The 21,250-nt window shown below is 40.7% G+C and overlaps 1 protein-coding gene across 1 annotated transcript in view; it reads left to right on the top strand.

Annotated features, from left to right (window-relative positions):
* parga (poly (ADP-ribose) glycohydrolase a) overlaps positions 1-21,250 on the top strand; it is a 135,743-nt gene that overhangs the window by 19,821 nt on the left and 94,672 nt on the right. Inside the window, 4 exon segments of the mRNA XM_085970540.1 lie at positions 7,781-7,943; positions 8,535-8,657; positions 14,314-14,397; positions 16,971-17,045. Of these exon segments, the coding sequence (XP_085826666.1) occupies positions 7,781-7,943; positions 8,535-8,657; positions 14,314-14,397; positions 16,971-17,045 (445 nt within the window).

Raw genomic sequence — 21,250 nt, 5'->3', positions numbered from 1 at the left:
AGTGACTGCTAAACAAACATTGTGGCCCTGAAAAACTAATTTTAATTCTGTGGAGTGTCAAATTTCTCCATTATGATAAAAAAAAATTACAATTTGTAAGAAACTTTAAAAAAAATTTAATGTTTTTTAAAAGTTTGTTCATATTTATTTCAGGTTTACCTTATCCCCATGCGAGAGCCCTGGTCTTTGTTTTGCTCTCTGTAACATTTTTAAAAAGTGGAGATAAAAGCAGCTTTTCATTTCCTGGTTCCCTGTCTTGTAAGATTTCCGCATTGTGATTGGCTGCTTGTTGACGTCAAAGCAGAGCACGCTAGGGATTCTCCATGATATTACACTGAAATCTCTTGCACGCCGAAAAAGGCAAACTTCTCGCCACCGAGATCTTTGTGGGCAGCTTTCTTCGGGGCCCGCGGCGAGCGCCTTTGCCTCGCTGCTGACCGCAGATTCCGGGCCAGTATGTTTTTCAGGTTAAATTTTGCCCTACTCTTGGTTACATTGTCTGCATATGCAAGGTTAGCACTGTATAATTTTCTCATCTCTGACTTTGAATTTGTACTCTAAAGTTTTAGCAAATAATTTAACACACCATCAAGAATAGGGTTTTGTGACTTTCATTTTGCAATCTTGACTAGTAAATTGTTTAATCCTGTGTCATTGAAGATCAGGACTTGCAGACTTACTGCCACATTTGTTGAGAAATGAAATGTTTATAAAGTCTAAATGGATGTTCAGAAGTTTAGACACTTTGGTGGAAATTTACTGGATTTTGATTTGAACTACAGTATGTATTTTTCCAGTACAGCTGAACATTCACCTGTCAATGGGTAAACCTTTTTTGCACTGTTTAATTTGTATGGCTTTTTAAAAAAGAAGCATATAGCTATATAATTAATGTTAAAACGTGTGCTAATAACTTCTTAAAAAATGCACTACAGTGGAGTTTAGCAGATGCTTTTATGGATTTGTTACTTTCTGCAGTGGCATGTTGCTTAACTGTACCAAAGACAAAACATACAGATGGCAAATAATTGCCAGAGAATCAACAACAACTTCCTTTTTTCTTGGACTGCTCAAGTATGGAAGAGATCTCAAAGTACTGTATATTGAACAAACAGTGGACAGTAAGCAGGAGAAAAAGGGAAAACCGAATGTTCGGCACCAAAGGCATAGTTGAAGAGAAGAGTTTTGAGATTTGTTAAGTTGAGGATGAAGGTGGGACGGCGAAGCAAACTGGTAGGAAATTCCAGAGGACAGGAATGTAGAGGTTGAATGGCCTTTTCCAATAGTGGATTGGATAGAGCAACCAACAAGGATTAAAATGTTAGGAGAACAGAGAAAGTGTGTGGGCACATAAGGGTAAAGGAGATCATTAAGATAATATGGAGGAATTTGAAAGTGAGGATGAGAATTTTGAACTTGCTGGGACATGGGGATTCAGTGAGAGGATGGGGGTGATTTTAATGCCATTGAATGACAAGGGAGGTGGTTAGGCTCACTCTTGTTGGAGATGGTTATTACCTGGCATTTGTGTGGTGCGAATGTTACTTGCCACTTATCAGCCCAAGCCTGGATGTTGTACAAGTTTTGCTGCATACAAGCACAGACTGCTTCATTATCTGAGGAATTGCGAATGGAGCTGAACACTCGGCAATTATCAGCAAACAGCTCCACTTCTGATCTTGTAATAGCAGGGGGAAGGTCATTGATGAAGCAGCTGAAGGTAGTTGGTCCTAGGACAATGCCCTAGGAACTCTTGTAGCGATGTCCTGGGGCTTAGATAATTGGCGCCTCACAACCACAAGCATTTTCCTTGTTGCCAGGTATGACTCTAGCCACTGGAGAGTTCCCCCCCCCCCCACCCCCGCCTGATCCCCACTCACTTCAGTTTTACTAGGGCTCCTTGGTGCCGCACTCGGTCAAATGTTCCTTTGGTGTTAAGGACAGTCACTCTCACGTTACCTTTGGAATTGAGCTCTTGTGTCCACGTTTGGACCAAGGCTCTAATGAGGTCTGGAGCCGAGTGGTCCTGTCGGAGCCCAAACTGAGCATCGGAGAGCAGGTTATTGCTGTGTAAGTGTCACTCGATAGCACCGTTGATGACTCTTTCCATCACTTTGCTGCTGATTGAGAGTAGGCTAATGGGGCGCTAATTGGCTGGGTTGGATTTGACATACATGTGCAATTTTCTACATTGATAGATGTCAGTGTTGTAGCTGTACTGGGATAGCTTAGCTAGCGGTATGGCTAGTTCTGGAGCACAGGTCTTCAATACTACAGCTGGGCTGTTGTCAGGGCCCATAGCTTTGGCTGTGTTCAGTGCACTCAGCTGTTTCTTGATGTCATGTGGAGTGAATCAAATTGGCTGAAGGCTGGCATCTGTGATGGTGGGGACCTCCAAAGAAGGCCAAGAAGGATCATCTACTCGCTATTTCTGTCTGAAGATGGTTGCAAACGCTTCAGCCTTGTCTTTCGCACTTGTGTGCTGGGCTCTGTCATCATTGAGGATGGGGAGGTTGATATGCAGCCCTTATTATATGCCCTACCTGTCGTACAAAAGACTTCAGTCATTGTGTGGAATTGAAAGTAGAGTCATTGTGGTGGGTGATACTGTGTCTCACCCTGTGGAGCGCACTTGCCTGCTTTCTGACCTCACTTCAGGACTCTCCAGTGCTGCTCCACTCTCGCTTGCTTGTGGCATCCTGTCCCTATCTATGGCTTCTCGTCTCCTGGTCCCCCCTCTCTGGTTTGTCATCACTTGATCCCTGTCTTTGTTCAGTTGTACTATAGCATGGATGTTGGCCTTAGAGAAGAGTATACAGTACAGGAAACTCTTTATTATACGGGACCGGCGTGGTGCCGCTTTATCAAAAAGTCCGGATTACAGAGAGGTATAGTTAAAAGGTATGAGAGCTCCGTACACAGCAACAAATCCAGGCTTCCCTGTTGCTTAGCAACATGTGCAGGAACTCCAGCCACAGACCAAGCGTCCCTGTTGCTTAGCAACAAGTGCAGGAGCCCCAGTTACACAGCCACAGATCCAGGAACGGCCACTAATATGAAGTAAAACTTACCTGAACCTACTCCTGAATTTTGCCGGTTAACAGAGATTCCCGGTTATTTAGGTGCCGGTAAATCGAGAGTTTCCTGTAGCATGGATGTTGGCCTTAGAGAAGAGTATATATGGTATATATTGCCTGTAGTTTGATTTGGTATCAGGTTGTTCCAAACAGCCACCAATTTTTAAAAAAAAAAAGCTTAACTTCTGTAAAGTCCAGTAGTTATGGCTTCAATTTTATGTTCTAGAAATTAATATGGATATTGTAAGAAAGTTAATATAAACAAGGGTTGTACTGGTGAACATATTGGTTTTGAAGGAGAGCATTTATAGTCTTTTGAATCCAAAAATAGCTACTTTCTGCTTCGGAAGATTGCAGTAATGTAATATCTTGAATTTTATATAATAAACAGTAACTCGACGAGCTGCTGCACAGCAATCTTATTATGTTCCCTTGTGGAAACTTATTTCTGCTTTGTGTACATTAATCAGCTGTTATATATTCTTGTCCGTGTCATTGCAGCACTACTTCCAACTATCATTGCCAATTTTGCAGCAATCAGCCTCTACAGCACCACCGTTACAGTAGTATGTGTTCCCAATTCAGGTTTTTTCTGTTATCTTGGCTTTTTAAGAAAAATACACATAATGCTCAATTTCCATCCATAATGGTGCGAGTTTTATGCAAAAAGCATCTCTAGACAATATTAAATAAAATGACTAGATACTCTGGAAATATTATTGGCTCTAAATAGATCTCTTTTGTCCTGAGGTTTGCAAACTACTGAAGCTGCATTTTTGTGGGTTCTGGATGGTGCCAAGTTGATGTGCCATCAGTGGTTCCTGTCAACATAAAGGAGGCAAACTTAGCTAGCATCTCCAATGGCATTCAGGAATCTGCCTTTTTACAGTTCCCAAGAGCAAAATCCAGTCTTCCATCACATTTGCTCTCCAGCAGGTGCAATAGGTACCCCAGTGACATGGTGCAATATAAAAAAAAAAGACAGTAGCAGTCATAGGCTGTGGTTTCTGCCTGAGCGCCACCCTCCTCACACCCTACTGTCAGCTTAAAAAGACCCTATGTTGTTACCAGATAACTTGTTTAAATTAAGTCCCTTCACAGGTTGGATTATTGTATGACTCTTGTGTATATCTTATACATATATACTTAGCTAACCAAAATGTTAATGGCAGGATTCAGCATGATGGTTTCATGGCTTTGTGCAAATGGGTCTTGAATATGCAATGTAGTCCTTTTAATTCAAATTTGCTTAATTGAAATGATTGAATAATTCAATTTTAAGCACAAAAATGACTTTGAATTCTCAGTAGATTGTATTTGCTGAATTCATTAGATTGTGCTTTATCTATCTGTATGATGGCAGAGTAACATCAGGAGATACACATAACTGTTAAAATTAATAATCCTATCTTTTTGGCCTCAATAACTTTGCAAACAGTACAAAGGAGCTGTTATACAGTACTTAATAAATGATTGAAGCTTGTGACTATAAGACATTTTGTGGTTTCATAATATTGCGGAGTAATTTTAAATGTATATGTAGTGAAGTTTTTTGCTTTATTTAAAACGTTTCCGGACTCTGGTTTCAATATTGTATAATACCTGTACACAGTTCCGTGTAACACTAAGTTCTACAGACCAGAAGATCGTGGGTTTGATTTCCTGCCTGTGTTTGAGCTATCTGATCTTGCCTATGGGGGCATTTAGGGATAATGAGGTCAATTGTAGTGTCCTGGTAGGAACGGGAAAGATCAGCCTGGGTTCCATAGAAACATAGAAGATAGGAGCAGGAGTAGGCCATTCGGCCCCTCGAGCCTGCTCCACCACTCAATGAGATCATGGCTGATCATCCAAACTCAGTACCCTGTCCCTGCCTTCTCCCCATATCCCTTGATCCCTTTAGCCTTAAGAAACATATCTAACTGCTTGAATATATTTAATGAATTGGCCTCAACTGCCTTGTGTGGTAGAGAATTCCACAGGTTCACCACTCTCTGGGTGAAGAAATTCCTCCTCATCTCAGTCCTAAATGGCCTTATCCTTAGACTGTGACCCCTGGTTCTGGACTCCCCCACCATTGGGAACATCCTTCCTGCATCTAGTCTGTCTAGTCCTGTTAGAATTTTATAAGTTTCAAAGAGATCCCCTCTCTTTCTCCTAAACTCCAGCGAGTATAAGCCCAATCTCTCCTCATACGTCATTCCTGCCATCCCAGGTATCAATCTGGTGAATCTTCGCTGCACTCCCCCTCTTGATCACTATCCAGTGACCCATGCTGGAAAGTGTGTGGTCATTGGGTGAGGATAGCACTGGGCTTGGCTGTAATGCTGTCTACAGTTGAATAGCCTCCCATCACTCACTGTCTAGATTTATATGAAAAATGGCCACGTGGGCAAGCTACTGGAGGTTTGAGAGCATGGAACTGTACCCTAGCAGGAGTCAATGCCTTCAAGAGTAAAGGGGGGGAAGCTGGCCATCTGATTTCTCGCTTTAATTTATTTCTGGGTTTAATTTATTCCTGAATGCGAGTTTAAAAACTCAGATGAAATCGACCTTGAACAAACACATGCTTTTAAAAGTCAAAATGTAATCAGAAATCTTAAAACATTTAATTGGGTGTCATAATCAAAACAAATAAAATACTTTAAAGTAAATATTAAATGCTTACCATAGCCGTCACAAGTTCGAATCCTAAAACAAGTGGACGTGTCATCAGTGTTGGCTCCCCATTAACTTTGCTCAGCTGTCAGCGTGATGCAGGCTCTGCGTCGGTACTTCCCATTGGTATGAAGAGAAGCCGAGACACTCGTCACACCAAACGCTGCTGGTGTGTGAGACTAAGAATTGCAGTATGCCGACATTGACGTGGCCGGCTTTTATTAGGTTTAACCCTAATTTTAGAATTCATCCTTCAGGGGTTAATTATCGGATTTAGCCCCCAAAGCCAGGCAGCTTTTGTACGACACATTCGGAAACGATTTTGCTTATAGCTCATGAATAATGATTGCTTCGTACTGTAAATGCCTACTTTTTTCTGGGAAGCCTTTGTGCTAGGCAGAATATTTTGAAATGTCACTGAGGAGTAGCAGCACACGTGTTTGCTCTTTTTACTGTTGTTAAAATAAGCTTGTTAATATATTTGGGTATCATAAGGTTACAGTGTTTCTGTACAGTCTACTTTTCCCCCGAGGGGTGTATTTGCATTGAACTGAGCCTGTTGTGTAATTGACAGACAGTAAAGTACTACATCTGCAGAAGTGCTGCAGTAATGTGTGTGTCCAGCAACGGGAGGGACAGGGATCAGGAGCAATCACCTGCTTCTGGGCTGTTCAGCTGGTGCCGTCAAAAATGGAAAAGTCTGTAAGTGAATGTTTGAGTTTTTTTAAAACATCCCTAAGTCAGTTACTGTATTGTGCATATTCTGTAATCACTTGATCTTAAAAATACTGCACTATTTTGGCACATATCTCTGAAGCAAATGTGTCTGCCCGTGGAAGTTGGGCATGTATATCCGCAATTGCACAGCTTGCAACTTGGGCAAGCATGTGCTGAGATCATCATTTTCAGCCAAGGTTATGTGAACTTGAAAGAAAGCAGAGGAATCAAAAAGTATTGTGTATATAATCTTACTTGCACGTTAGTTTGAACTTGCTCATTGTGTTACAGTATTTTTTGGGTGGCTATCTCAACTAGTTGCCGCTCGCCACCACTGCCTTCAGAAGGCCACTTCCTACTATTGCACTTACAAGGCATGGGAGAATCCTCAGTTTATTCCATGACTTTCACCATTTGGAGATTGTTTTTGGGCTCCAAGTCACCTCCTCTGGTCTTTGCTATTGTAAGCAATATTTCCAGAGTAGATAAGAGAATGATAATGCATATAAAAGCAAATTAGTGTGATGCTGGCTGCAGAATTTGCAAGCATTAGGGCCAGTAGTGTCTTGAGTTGACCATGGCTTGAATGGTTCATATTCTCTGAGCCCTGATATATGCATTCTATTTATACAGCATAGATTAATGGTTAAATAGTTTGCCCTTTTCCATGGATTTTCCTATTGATTTTGGACACGTTTAACGAGAGGCCTGGAGAGCACCCTGCACGGTGGCATCATATAAAGTAGGTAAAAGTTGCTTTAAAAAGCACAACATCGTGTCAAATTTTCAAAACAACATTAAAATAATGAGGGCATTATATTAAAAAAATTGAATGACCTTTCTTAGGTTTTTAATCATATCTCCAGCTGAAGCTTATTTGGAGGCACAGATCACTGGTTTATGTCACAGTTGTGGTGTATTAAATAGGATAATGAGGATGAGCGCCACAATAAATGCTTTCTCCCAAAGGTACTACTGTTGAGCCAAATGCATAATAGCAGAGTCTGGCAGTATGGGATTTACTTTTTACATCTGAAATATTCAGTGAAATAACTGAGCCTTTTTTTTACTTTTGATTTGATTGAAAAGGCAAATCTGAGCATTGAATCAGATGAGCTGATTTTTGCTCACCTAGAGGGTAAATTTTTCGGCTTGGTGCAGTTAATCAGTCTGGAAAAAAGCAAATTAAAGTGTTAAGTTTTGGGTTCTTTGAATTTCTCTTCATCATCTGAATATAAGGAATCGTTGCACTGTGTGATATACTAATTAGTAGTTAGATTTTGGACGTGGTTGTAGTATTGTTATGCTAACAAATGTTTGACTTCTAGTAGAGGGAATTGTGGCGAGGAAGACAAAAGATCGAACCGAGGAAGATACCCTGTGGATGTCAAATGGCTTGGAACGCCAATCTGTGAGATGCGAAGAATGCCTGAATGCAGCGGTGTTTTGCCAGCTTTAAGATTATCTGGCAATCACTCAGTGACCATCCGAGTAAGTTGAAATAAAATCTCTTTCCAAGCAGTGTACTAGTTGGTTGAAAATACTTAATATTCAGTGTTCAACTATTTATTAAGCATGGTTACAGAAAAACATAGCTACTCACTACCTTATCCAACTGTTTCATCGGGCTAGTACTTGTGGCTTCGCTACAGTCTTGATTTAATACTGAGTTTTATGCTTTGGGACCAAATCGACAAAAAGACTGCTAATCTCATTTCACATCAGGCATACATTGCTGTACAGGGGAAACAAGGCCATCCAACTGAGCCAGCCTGAAACCTGTTGTCATCAATTGTTGTTTTGCACACTTACTCCCACTTACAAACTTAGTAAATGGTTCAAAAGAACCAAATGATTACAGCACTTTAATAAATTATAAACTGCAATAAGAAGTCAGCCATTGTTTTTTAAGCCAATTTTTGAATTGGCTAAATGTGCTTCTTTCTCCCTAAAATTTAAGGGATGTCAAACTGAGGGCTGTTTCTTTTGAAGAATATATCTATTTGGTGTGGAAAAACAGTTTTGCCCATTTCTCATACAGAATATGCAATTGTTGCAGTTATCTTTGTGCTTGTATTGCAGACGGACTTGTTGAAAAGTGGTGATGTCCCTCGACCCTATCCCACGCATTTTAAAGATACCTGGGATGACAAACATGTGAAAATGCCCTGCTCTGAGCAAAATCTTTTTCCTGTTGAAAATGAGGTAAAGAATGGCCGTACTTGAATTAAATATTAGCACTTGTGTTTCTATGGGTGTTGCAAACATGCTCAACTGAAATAGAATTGGACTGCAGTTTAACAAACACAAGAATCCGGGCCAGATTTTCAGATCTTTTCAATTTTCTGCAGCTTGCATCAAACCAGTTCCCTGAATTGGCAAATAATTAATTCAACAAGTTTGAATGTATAAAAGACATGATCATCATGGCTGGCTAAACCATCTTGGTATGAACCTGCACCATTCATAGATGTTAGCACTGCAGCTCTGCAGCAATGCAGTTGAAATGATAACAATAATTGTCGTCGGACTAGTCAGCTTTTCTCTCATTCCGCTATGATAGTTACTAATCAGCCGTATCGGCTGTGGCTCAGTGGGTAGCACTCCCTCCTCCGAGTCAGAAGGTTGTGGGTTCAAGTCCCGCTCCAGAGACTTGAGCACATAAATCTAGGCTGACACTCCAGTGCAGTGCTGAGGGAGTGCTGCACTGCCAGAGGTGCCGTCTTTCAGATGAGACGTTAAACCGAGGCCCCGTCTGCTCTCTCAGGTGGACGTAAAAGATCCCATGGCACTATTTTTGAAGAAGAGCAGCGGAGTTCTCCCCGGTGTCCTGGCCAATATTTATCCCTCAATCAGCATAACAAACAGATTATCTGGTCATTATCACGTTGTTTTTGGGAGCTTGCTGTGTGCATTTGGCTGCTGTGTTTCCTACAGTACAACAGTGACTACTACATCAAAAGTACTTCATTGGCTGTAAAGCGCTTTGGGACGTCCTGAGGTTGTGAAGGCGTTATGTAGATGCTAGTCTTTCTTTCTTAATGTCATTTTGTGATTAGCCAGCAAGATAAGTCTTTCAATTGCATCAAGTGGGAAGGTGTCAGCTAATCATTCCACTCCCAAGTTAGAATTTGTTTTGGCACAATGCTCTGCCTGGTGGTTTAGCTGGGAACAGGTGAAACTTGCCGAATAAAAGCCAGATGGATTATAGCGATGAGTCGTCTTGGGGCTCAACTATTTGTACTGAGTTAGGAGTCGAGCACTTGCAGGTTTGTACTATCTATTTCTACTACAAACTACTATAAATCCCTGAAACCTGATGGCCTACATCCTAGGGTTTTAAAAGAGGTGGCTGTAGTGATAGTGGATGTCATCTTCCAAAATTCCATAGATTCCAGAACGGTTCCCACGGATTGGAAGATAGCAAATGTAACCCCACTGTTTAAGAAAGGAGGGAGAGAGAAAACGGGGAACTATAGATCAGTTAGCCTGACATCAGTAGTAGGGAAAATGTTAGACTATTATTAAGGACGTGGTAACAGGGCACTTAGAAAGTAATAATAGGATTGAGCAGAATCAACGCGGATTTATGAAAGGGAAATCATGTTTGACAAATCTGTTACAGTTTTTTGTGGATGTAACTAGCAGGATAGATAAGGGGGAACCAGTGGATGTAGTGTATTTGGATTTTCAGAAGACATTCGATAAAGTGCCACACAAGAGGTTATTAAACAAAATTAGGGCTCATGGGATTGGGGGTTATATACTAGCATGGATTGAGGATTGGTTAATGGACAGAAAACAGAGAGTAGGAATAAACGGGTCATTTTTGCGTTGGCAGGCTGTAACTAGTGGGGTACCACAAGGATCAGTGCTTGGGCCTCAACTATTCACAATCTACATCAATGATTTGGATGAGGGGACCAAATGTAATATATCCAAGTTTGCTGATGATACAAAGCTGGGTGGGAATGTAAGTTGTGAGGAGGATGCAAGGAGGCTGCAAGGGGATATAGACAAGTTAAGCGAGTGGTCAAGAACATGGCAAATGGAATATAATGTGGAGAAATGTGAAGCTATCCACTTTGGTAAGAAAAATAGAAAAGCAGTATTTTTTAAATGGCGAGAGATTGGGAAATGTTGGTGTTCAGAGGGACCTGGGTGTCCTTGTACACGAATCACTGAAAGTTAATATGCAGGTACAGCGAACTATTAGGAAAGCAAGTGTTATGTTGGCATTTATTACAAGATGATTTGAGTATAAGAGTAAAGACGTCTTACTGCAATTATATCGGGCCCTGGTGAGACCACACCTGGAGTATTGTGCACAGTTTTGGTCTCCTTACCTAAGGAAGGATATACTTGCCATAGAGGGAGTGCAACAAAGGTTCACCAGACTGATTCCTGGGATGAGGGGATTGTCCTATGAGGAGAGATTGAGTAGACTAGGCCTATGTTCTCTAGAGTTTAGAAGAATGAGAGGTGATCTCATTGAAACATACAAAATTCTTACAGGGCTTGACAGGGTAGATGCAGGGAGGATGTTTCCCCTGGCTGGAGAGTCTAGAACCAGGGGTCACAGTCTCAGAATAAGGGGTCGGCCATTTAGGACTGAGATGAGGAGAAATTTCTTCACTCGGTGGTGAATCTTTACCCCAGAGGGCTGTGGAGGCTCCGTCATTGAGTATATTCAAGACAGAGATCGATAGATTTTTGGATATTAAGGAATCAAGGGCTATGGGGATAGTGCAGGAAAGTGGAGTTGAGGTAGAAGATCAGCCATGATCTTACTGAATGGCGGAGCAGGCTCAAAGGGCTGAAAGGCCTGCTCCTATTTCTTACGTTCTTATGTTCAAATATTTTTCAATGTAGTTTTGGATTATTGTAACACTATCAAAGCTGCAGTGTTAAATCCATCAACAAATGGTGCGGGTCATACTGACCTATATAGGCTCAATGAATGAAATGCTTCCTCTTTAAAGACAACTAGCTTTATTTGTTTTTAAAGAGACGGGATTAGCTGAATAAGGAGAAAAAGAATGATAGGTTTGTCACCGGGTAACAGTAAGATTATTTTAAAAATACATTAGGTACCTTATATTTCTAAATTTTGCTAAAAAAATTTAGTAAGGGAAGAAGAAAATTCAGATTTTGTAGAAATGCTGCTGTCATTTTAAATTGTATTCTACTTCAGATCAGAAATAAAATGGTTGTTTTTAATTGGGTTGTTTTGGAATTGCAGATCCTAACTTTAATCACTAGGCGTCACTCTAAGATCAATGTGAATACAGGGCTTTACCTTCTAGATCAGGAGTGCTCAAGGTTTTCTGTCTTTGGGCTGCCTAGGTGAATGCCATGGAGTCTTGTGGAACATATATAAAGTTTAACTCATTAATTTGCATATATCTCAATTTGGCGGTGCAAATTACTCTACCCTGTTCCATACTTTTTTTTTTCTTGAATACCTAGTACACGTATACTAGTATTGTGTGGAAAACATGGCCATACATGGTTCCCGTTAGAAATGCAAGTGGTTTTGTGGAACATCTTCAACCAGTATGTCCGAGTTGCTGCTGCTAAATAACAATATTACGTATTCCTAATGCTAATGTGAAAAAATGAAGCTTCTTGTCTATCAAAAATTATTTATTGGGCTTCTTTCTTGCTGGTCACTTGCTGAATCCTGTAAAGCCCCAGCTGGAGTATTGTGTCCAATTCTGGGGATCACACTTTAGGAAGGATGTAAAGGTTTTAGAGCGGGTGCAAAGGATATTTACAGGAAACTTTGTGCTATCCGGCACCGACGGGACCGAGCTGTTGCCGTTCCCTCAAAACTGCCGGACAAACCAGCGCTAATGTTGAAACATACGGAGATTTTGATCTCCGTATCTGGCAACAAACCCTGTTGCTTAGCAACAGCTTCTAAACAGTCGGCCGTACTCTCTGTAGCGTCTCTGTAGCTTAGCAACAGCTTCAGCGAGACCTTGCAGAGCTTGACTGTTGAGAGAAAAAAGCAACGAAAAGAAAAAAAACCTAACGAAACGGCTCCTGATTTTTGCCGGTGGCTCGAGCTTGCCGGACATTTAGCCTCCGGATAACACAAAGTTTCCTGTACTAGAATGGTACCAGGGATGCGGAACTTCAGTTACACGGAGAGACTAGAGAAGCTGGTGTTCTCTTTAGAGCGCAGAAGGTTGAGGGGAGATTTAATAGAGGTGTTCAAAATCATGAAGGGGTTTGGTAGAGTAACTAAAGAGAAACTGTTTCCAGTGGGAGAATGCTCGGCAACCAGAGGACACAGATGTAAGGTAATTGGCAAAAGAACTAGAGGCGCGGTAAGGAGAGTTTTTTTTTACGAATTGCGTTCTTATGATCTGGAATGCACTGATTGAAAGGGTGGTGGAAGCAGATTCAATAATAGCTATCAAGAGTGAATTGGATAAATCATTGAAGGGGAAACATTTGCAGGGCTATGGGGAAAAGGCAGCGGAATGGGACTAATTGGCTCGCTCTTTCAAAGAGCCTGCACAAGCATGATGGGCCGAATGGTGGTCTTCTGTGCTGTATCATTCTATGATTAATGACCTAATCTAGTTATGAGAGATACAGTTTTTAAATGTCCCTTCTGGGATATCTTCAAAGGAAGTTGGAGCTATATCTTGGTATAACAGAGACAGCAGTTAACCTGAGTTCAGCAGAGATGTAGCTAATCAGAGGACACCATCGTAATGAACAGCCATCTGAGAAATAAGTGACTGCATTATAAGCATCAGTTTAATGTTGACTGTTAGAGCTGAATTGTCTTTGTTGTTTTTGACATTTTCAGTGACAGTATTGAAGTTTTTATTTACTGTAAATATACTGTTTGTGCTGAGTACTTGACATTTACCTGTTTTAATGTTCATTAAGTTTGTCGTGGTTTACGATCTGTTTGAGTGGGAGAGGGGAGGAGAGATGGGGAAAGGAGGGGAGGAATGGCGAACAAGGAGAGGAAGAGGGGCAGAGGGAAGCAAGCGAGCGAGAGCATGGGGATGTGACGAAGGGAGGGGAGATGAAAGTGGCAAGGGGGAGTTTGCCTCAGTGGGGGTGGCAGATACCTGTGGCCTAATTTGCCCAGTGTGGGAGGGTTAGGAGTGCTGGCACCCGGCGGATGATTTTTTGCCTGGGGGGGCGGGGTGTCGTTGCCGGCGGATGCATTTCTGTCTCGGCGGAAGTTCAAGCACTATGAATACCAAAGGCAGAACCTTGCATTGCGATAACTCTTTCTGTTTCACTCATGGAAATCCTTTAGACTGATTGCAGCATTTTGCCTTCAGCTCCTCCAGGCATCGTTTGGCGGTTGTACATGGAATTCAGCTAGTTGGAGAGTCTGGTGCAGATGTAGATATTTTGGAACAAGACCATTTTTCTTCTGAGTTGACACCCGATTGCCCGAGAATGGGCTGCAAGGAACATTAGCATGTTGACTGTCCACATTCCAGGATCTCTAAAATATAGTCGACAATCAGAGCATGCACTGTAAATGTTTTGTGCGTTATTCTGGCTTGCATGATCTGGTGGGTTCGGTACTGCAGATAGGGAATGTTTCTACATGATTGAGGGTTCGGTGAGGAGTTGTCACTTACTGGCACCCCATTATTTAAAATGTGTAGCATAATGTTACGTTTACAGCGTATTTGACTTTTTAATATATGATAGATTATCTTATTAAAGAGTGTTCATATTTCCAAGGAAGTGTAAATTTTTAAAGGATGCACTTTTGAATTATTTTTGTCATTTGGTTGTATTGTGTAAATTCTACTGTACTGCTTGTGAACAAACACCGCACTGCAACATAATATATTTTGTTTTTTCTTTTCAGGATGGAAGCAAGAGCGTGAGCAGTCGCTGGGAACTGATTCGAATAGCACTGTTAAGAAAGTTTGCTAACTCATTGGATGTAAAGGTGCAGTGTGAAATAAAGCTAAATCTGCAACTGTGGGGTGGAGGCTCACTAAGAATTTCTTTGAAATGCATTTCTAGCAATTAGTTCTTTTGAACATATTTGCATGTCGAACGAAATAATTCTCTTCCACTATCAGTCGGGCAAGTTTTTTTGCTACCACTGAGATCCCCACAGAAGCCGACACTTTCACTCTATTGGGACATGTTGCGCAAAGTTGTGGCAATTAGGCAGCAGATGGATTTAACGGCATGATTGTAGACATTTGTGGGATGTTGCGCGATGTTAAATCACTTGTGCTAAATTTCAGATCTCTGTGTGGCAGTTTAGTAGTTGATAGGGTAACCGTATGGTCATCATCACTGTATCGTAGTTGTATTTGTAGCAGTAATGAAGTAATAAAAAGGCATTCTTGGGTTTTATTGAGGAAACCAATAAACTTGCAAGTGAATGCAGTCAATGTATTATAACTGTCATATAATAATTGCTGTTCTCAAAAGGCTATGGGAAAACAGCAGTGAAATGGGACTAAGTAGATAGTTCTTTCAGATAGCTGGCTGAGGTGCGATGGCCGAATTGCCTCCCTCTGCTCTATAATGCTATGAAATTGCTGCACAAATCACTGACAAGCTACAATGAATTGTCAGAGGCCTTCCCAGTGCTAAAGATTTTAAATGATGCCCTCCTTCTGCTTCACACGCTTTTAAAGATGCACTATGTTACTAGAAAATTAATATTCTGCATTTTTTACACACAACTTCAAACTGTCATACCTGTGTCTGAGATTCCAACATGCAGCGAGTTGCCAACTTGTCTGATCTGTCATGTGAGGCACTAAGTGAAGTCAAAGCACTTACTTGTTGGAAAAAGTTGAAAAAGGCTGTTTAATCCTAGGTTTTATGAATGGGGATATATATATAGTGAACTATCCAAGAGATAATGCTAAACGTGGACAAATCATTGGTTAGTTTTGGGATCCCTACCGTAGGAAGGTATGAAAGCCATGGAGCGAGCACAGGAGAGATTTACCAAGATGAATCCTTACCACTCGCCTGGATGCATACAATCACAACAATGCTCAAAAAGCTCACCACCATCCAGGGCAGAGCAGTTTGCTTGATTTGAGCGCCAGACTCAATATTCACCCTCTCCATCCATCCTATCCATACCAGCATACTGTGGCTGCAATATATATGATCTGCAGGCTGCAATTCAGCAACTCACCCAGCTTACTTCAGCAACATCTTCCTCCACTGTGACCTTGACCACCAAGAAGGAGATTAGCATGTTCACAGAGCTGCCGCAGGTGCGGCGGGCTACATGGCCATACGATTCTAAATAGCAATTTCTTCATGTCAGCGAAGAGGGTAATTGTTGATGGTCTGTTTGAGTATGGAGGGCATCGCAACCAAATTCAATGCTGTCCTCGTCCCACATCCACACAAACACATTGCGGCAAGATGCCGATCATGATTTTTTTTTGCTTTCCCATCCCCCGAGCCAGTGACGCTGAGGCTAACTGTAGTGCCGCTACTGCTTCTCTGACTGAAATCAACACAGGCCAAGAAATAAAGATGGGATCTTTCCTGATATTCATGGCTCTGTAAACCTTGAGAAAGTAACTGGGATTAAAAAAATACTAAAACAGAGTAATCTTTAAGTGTCGCTGTGGTTAAATAAAAAGGGACAATAATTTTTTTCATGCTATGCAACAGTGTTTGAGAGGCAGATCATGGGAGTGCATTTTCAATTTGTTCAACTTTCTTTTAGTTTTTAATTATCATTTTTAAAAAAAACTTTGGATTTGCTCCATTTTCTCTCTTTGGTTTTTATTCTGAGTTGACTCTAATTTTCTTTCTGTAATACGCTGGTGATTTCAGACTGTTTTGTTTTAAGATTCAACCATTTTCTGCAGTTTCTGCTTTCTACTTGGCTTTGCTGGCTTATCATCTGCTGAAGCGCTCATCTTTGTCTTGTTTTGTTCCTCCCATGGCTCCTGCACTATTCCTGGCTGGTTACACGATGGGAACGGTAGCATAACGGTTATGTTACCTGAATTAATGATCCAGAGACGTGAGTTTAAATCCCACCAGCTATGGATTTTAAATTCAGTTAATTAAAATTAAAAAACAATTTGGAATAAAAAACTAGTAACAGTAACGGTGACCATGAAACTACCGGATTGTCGTAAAAACCCATCTGGTTCACTAATGTCCCTTTGGGAAGGAAATCTGCCGTCCTTACCTGGTCTGACCTATGTGACTTCAGACCCACAGCAATGTGTTGGACTCTTAACTGCCCTCTGAAATGGCCTAGCAAGCCGCTAGGTTGTATCAAACTGCAGAAAAAGCCTTCACCACACGGACTGCAGCGATTCAAGGGCAATTAGGAATGGGCAATAAATGCTGGCCTCGCCAGCGATGCCCCACATCCCATGAATGGAAAAAAAAAAAAACTTCTAGTTAAGGCATACTTGTGGCATAACCGTAACAATTGTCACTGATGAGTTGGAGAATGGATTCTTTAAATGAAACCAGTTAAATAACAATTTCTTGGAAATTGTTCTTTTTTTAAAGGATGCAATACTGAAGTATAATGCAGGATATGCCAAGAAATGGGACTTCACTATCCTGAATTACCTTTGCACTGAGGTAAGAAAATTACTGTTGGGGTTGTAAGGATGTGAATCTGTACTAAGCAGTTTTGAAACCCTGTGCATGTTTTTAAATTGGCAATAATAGACCAACGTAACTTGTGTATATTTAGAAATGATAGAAATCCTGCTTTCACTTTATTTTAAAATAATTCCAATAATATTATTTTCTGTACGGTGGTGACATGGGTTAAACCTAACTGGGAAACTTTACTTTTAATGAATATGTTAGTAATTTCAGTGGATATTAGGATGTTCCTGCACTCCCTGCCAAAATCATTCAGATCCTGCACAATGTTTTTATTTTCTTCTTAAAAAGTAACACTATATTCAGTACTTTTCCACAGAAAACCTCCAGAAATTCAGTCATTTTAAAAATTGTACTTTAAGGGCTTTTCAGTTAACACCGGGCGTGAGGGGGTGGGGGGGGTGGTGGAAACTGGGATGAGATCATCTGCCCCAGCCACAGCTCTGCACATATTTTGAGAGATCAATCACAGGCTCTGTGTGTGTGGTAACCTCTGCTACTAGTCTCTAATCAGAAAAACGAAGGGGGGGTGGGGGGGGGTGGGCGGGTGGGTAGAGAACAAATGTTCTTTAAACACCGGAGGTTTTCCAAACCTCTTGGACTCGTCTCCCTCAAATCTTGTCCTAGGAAGGCACATTGGGTGCAGCTAGAAGAAACTGTGAAACACAAATATTTAACACAATTGACCCTTCTATCTGAATGTGCCAAGGACAACATTAGCTCAGGCCTGACAGCATGATGTTGTACAGTCTACTCGATTCAAATTATATGATTCATTTTCTTAAAGCACTAAATGCTCACTTTGCTGTATTACGTTAATTCACCTTATTGGATAATTCAAATATTTTAGGGCCTAATAACTTTGAATTATCAGAAGTCGGCGGTACTCTGCTTTGGTCTGGAATTTTGCATGCCATTTGTGAAAGGTATAAATTAAGTTTTGCTGTGTTCAGTTTTTTGTTTTGTTTGCCCATGTCATCTTGTAATTTTTTAAACCAAATGCTGTCAAGACTGAGGGTTTGGTTGGAATTTCAGATAGTTATCCAATATTGGTTGGATGGGGTTATTTTATGGGTATTGTGTAGTTAAAAGGGCAAGATTACTTGAAGCTTTAGGCAAAATATTTTCTCCTTTTGACCCCACCCCCGCCCTGTGTATAACACTATTTGCCAGTAGAGAGCTTAATGTGGTTCCAGGCCCCTCTGCATGTCATTCTTGAGTAGTGCAAATTGACTATTCCTTTTACTTTCTAATTCCTCTCATTAGTCAGCCCCTTCTTGCTTTCCCCTGCATTGTGAATGTGAACCACAGTAGTGTATGGTATGAGAGGCAGTACGTAGCTATCCTTCAGGTAGCTAAATATAGACTTAGCACTGCAGCCAAGGCTGTAACTTGACGATTTCAGTCGGTTCTGTGTTTCAGAAGATAAAATATTGCTCGCATGTTGGCATACTATTTGAGAATTCAGTACTGAATCCAATTGCCATTCTCTTATCATGAAAGGGCTGGACTAATCCAAGGATAGCTCATTTCCACATCACTTAACATGTATCAAGCTTCTACTGTACTTGTATAGAAACTCAATGTAGGAACAGGTCAGACAACAGACGGTACACAAACCCCAGAGAGAGGGATCTCTATTGACTGTCATTAAAGTTGTCAAAATTCTCATAAAATACAGATGGTCCATTAACATTTTATAATTTTCCCAGTGCAAATTTAACATGCTGATTTAATTTCCTATGTGTTTATATATTTTTTTTTTTAAATCTTAAAACCATTAGGTAAGTATTTGCATTATTGATGGAAGATTCTGGAGTCTGTGCAAACTTGAGAGACATTTAACTACACGTTTGTGTGTGCGACTGTGCGTATTTATCAGGAAAATGTGGCTGAAATTTAAAATGAACAGTTAGTTGCACTGTTCAAAGTAATCTGAATATACATCATGTCGTTATTCAGTATACCTGCAAGTTCTTTGGCTATTTCATGTTGGATTGAAGGATAAGGTAGTTTCTTGGTACCCTTTGCATATTGGGTTAAAATGATTGCCTGTAAAATGAAAAAGCTGCAAATGTTGGAAATCAGAAATACAAAAATCAGAAAACGCAGCAAGTTAGTCAGATTCTGTTTCAGGTGTCTATCCTTCAGAACTGAAAGCTGAACAATAAGCAGCCAGTGAATCATAACAGAGCATGACATAGGATTTACAGCACAGAAACGGGCCATTTGTTCTAACTGGTCTATGCTGACGTTTATGCTCCACACGAGCCTCCTCCCACTCCTCTTCATCTAACCCCATCAGCATATCCCTCTATTCCATTCTGCTCATATGCTTTATCTAGCTTTCTCTTAAATGTATCTATGAGCAAGTGTTCCCTTTAATTAAATGTTCTCTTTAATCTGCTGCCCTAACTCGCACCAAGTCCCGTTCACCCATCACCCCTGTGCTCGCTGACCTACATTGGCTCCCAGTTAAGCAATGCCTTGATTTTAAAATTCTCATCCTTGTTTTCAAATCCCTCCATGGCCTCGCCCCTCCCTATCTCTGTAATCTCCTCCAGCCCCACAACCCTCCAAAATATTTGTGCTCCTCTAATTCTGGCCTCTTGAGCATCCCCGATTTTAAATTGCTCCACCATTGTTGGCCGTGCCTTCAACTGCCAAGGTCCTAAGCTCTGGAATTCCCTCCCTAAACCTCTCCGCCCCTTTAAGACGCTCCTTAAAACCTACCTCTTTGACCATGCTTTTGGTCATTTGCCCTTATATCTCCTTACGTGGCTCTGTCAAATTTTGTTTTCTAACCCTCCTGTGAAGCGCCTTGGGACGCTTTCCTGCGTTCAAGGTGCTATATAAATACAAGTTGTTAATCAGTTGGCCATGAATTGATTTCTGCTGTACTATGATCTGTTCTCCACAAAATGTACAGTTGCTCCCAGATGTATCCTCAGCCTAATTCAGCACCTGAGGAATTCAATATTCCTCTGTGTTAGTACTACGTAGTTTAGAGACCATATACTTGCTGTTTGCAGGCTGTAAAACACTATGTAGAACTGAAAGCATAATGTATATCCTGATAATCCATTGCTGGAAAAAACTGGTATGGGTATACTGCCAGTCACATGATGCACACCTTCATGATCATTTTTGTTATCACCACGTCATGCCATCTCCACTGTCCTCTCCCAGCTGGGGAGCAGTCGGAAATCTAAAAGCTTAGTGTATTAAAATAAAGAAGACTGCATGGTGCAGGAGCATGAAGTGCCTGTTAGGAAGGCTAAGGTATTAAGTAGTCTCTCTCAATTGATTTTCAGAAACCACTCTAGTATTACTTGTGATGATGACATCAGACCCGCTCATTTGAATTGCTGCCACTTGCCTATCAACTTTTTACAGTACCGTAAAACTGTAAATCTTTTAAAAGATCAGAAGAGGGAAGGCAAATGGAAATGTTAGCCGTTTTCATGCTTGTGTTGGATTTTCTTTGAAAGAGTGGGTGCTCTTAAAATTACAGAAGCACATTGCTTTAATTCTGCTTGCCAGCAATGATTTTGTCTACGCACTCCACTACCTTTAAATAAAAATGACGACGACACTTGGTAAGAATTTGCCAGGCGCTTTAATACCAGTATTCACATTATCATCCAGAATATTTTTACCCTTTTAAGCACAGACCTGTCCTAATGAAAAAATATGGCGCATAGATGAAACAAATTATTTTCTTTGTAGGTGAATTTGCTTAATGTTGACAGATGCGGAGAGACGTTTAACCTCAGTATTTAACACCTTCCCTCTGAGTTACCAGTATTCTACATTTTACAGCTCTCAAGTGTAGCATTATGTTCCATTACAGTGTGTAAGTCTCTAATTTATATTCGCAGTGATTAATATATACCACTGTAATTTTTCACACTAAAAGCAGCTTAATAAATCATTAATGGGGAATACTGCACCCATATTGCCAGAAGGTATTTTGAAATATTACTTTGTATTCAAATATTTCTGAGTAAGATTTGTATCAAATTTCTGCAACGTGAACCAGCAGAGTTCACCTATTCCGCATATTGTAAAAGGGGCATAATGGTGCTATAAAAATAAATGGCAGTATATTTAATCATCTTTTATTCTAGGATACTAGATGTAGCATTTAATGCAAGTCTAATCTGGCAGTGAAA

This window comes from Somniosus microcephalus, chromosome 29 (assembly GCF_052327205.1).
Source record: "Somniosus microcephalus isolate GS21.2 chromosome 29, FLI_Smic_1.0, whole genome shotgun sequence".
NCBI classification, from domain to species: Eukaryota; Metazoa; Chordata; class Chondrichthyes; order Squaliformes; family Somniosidae; genus Somniosus; species Somniosus microcephalus.
Note: the sequence above shows the minus strand (reverse complement) of the source record. Positions and strands in the feature narration are given on the sequence as shown.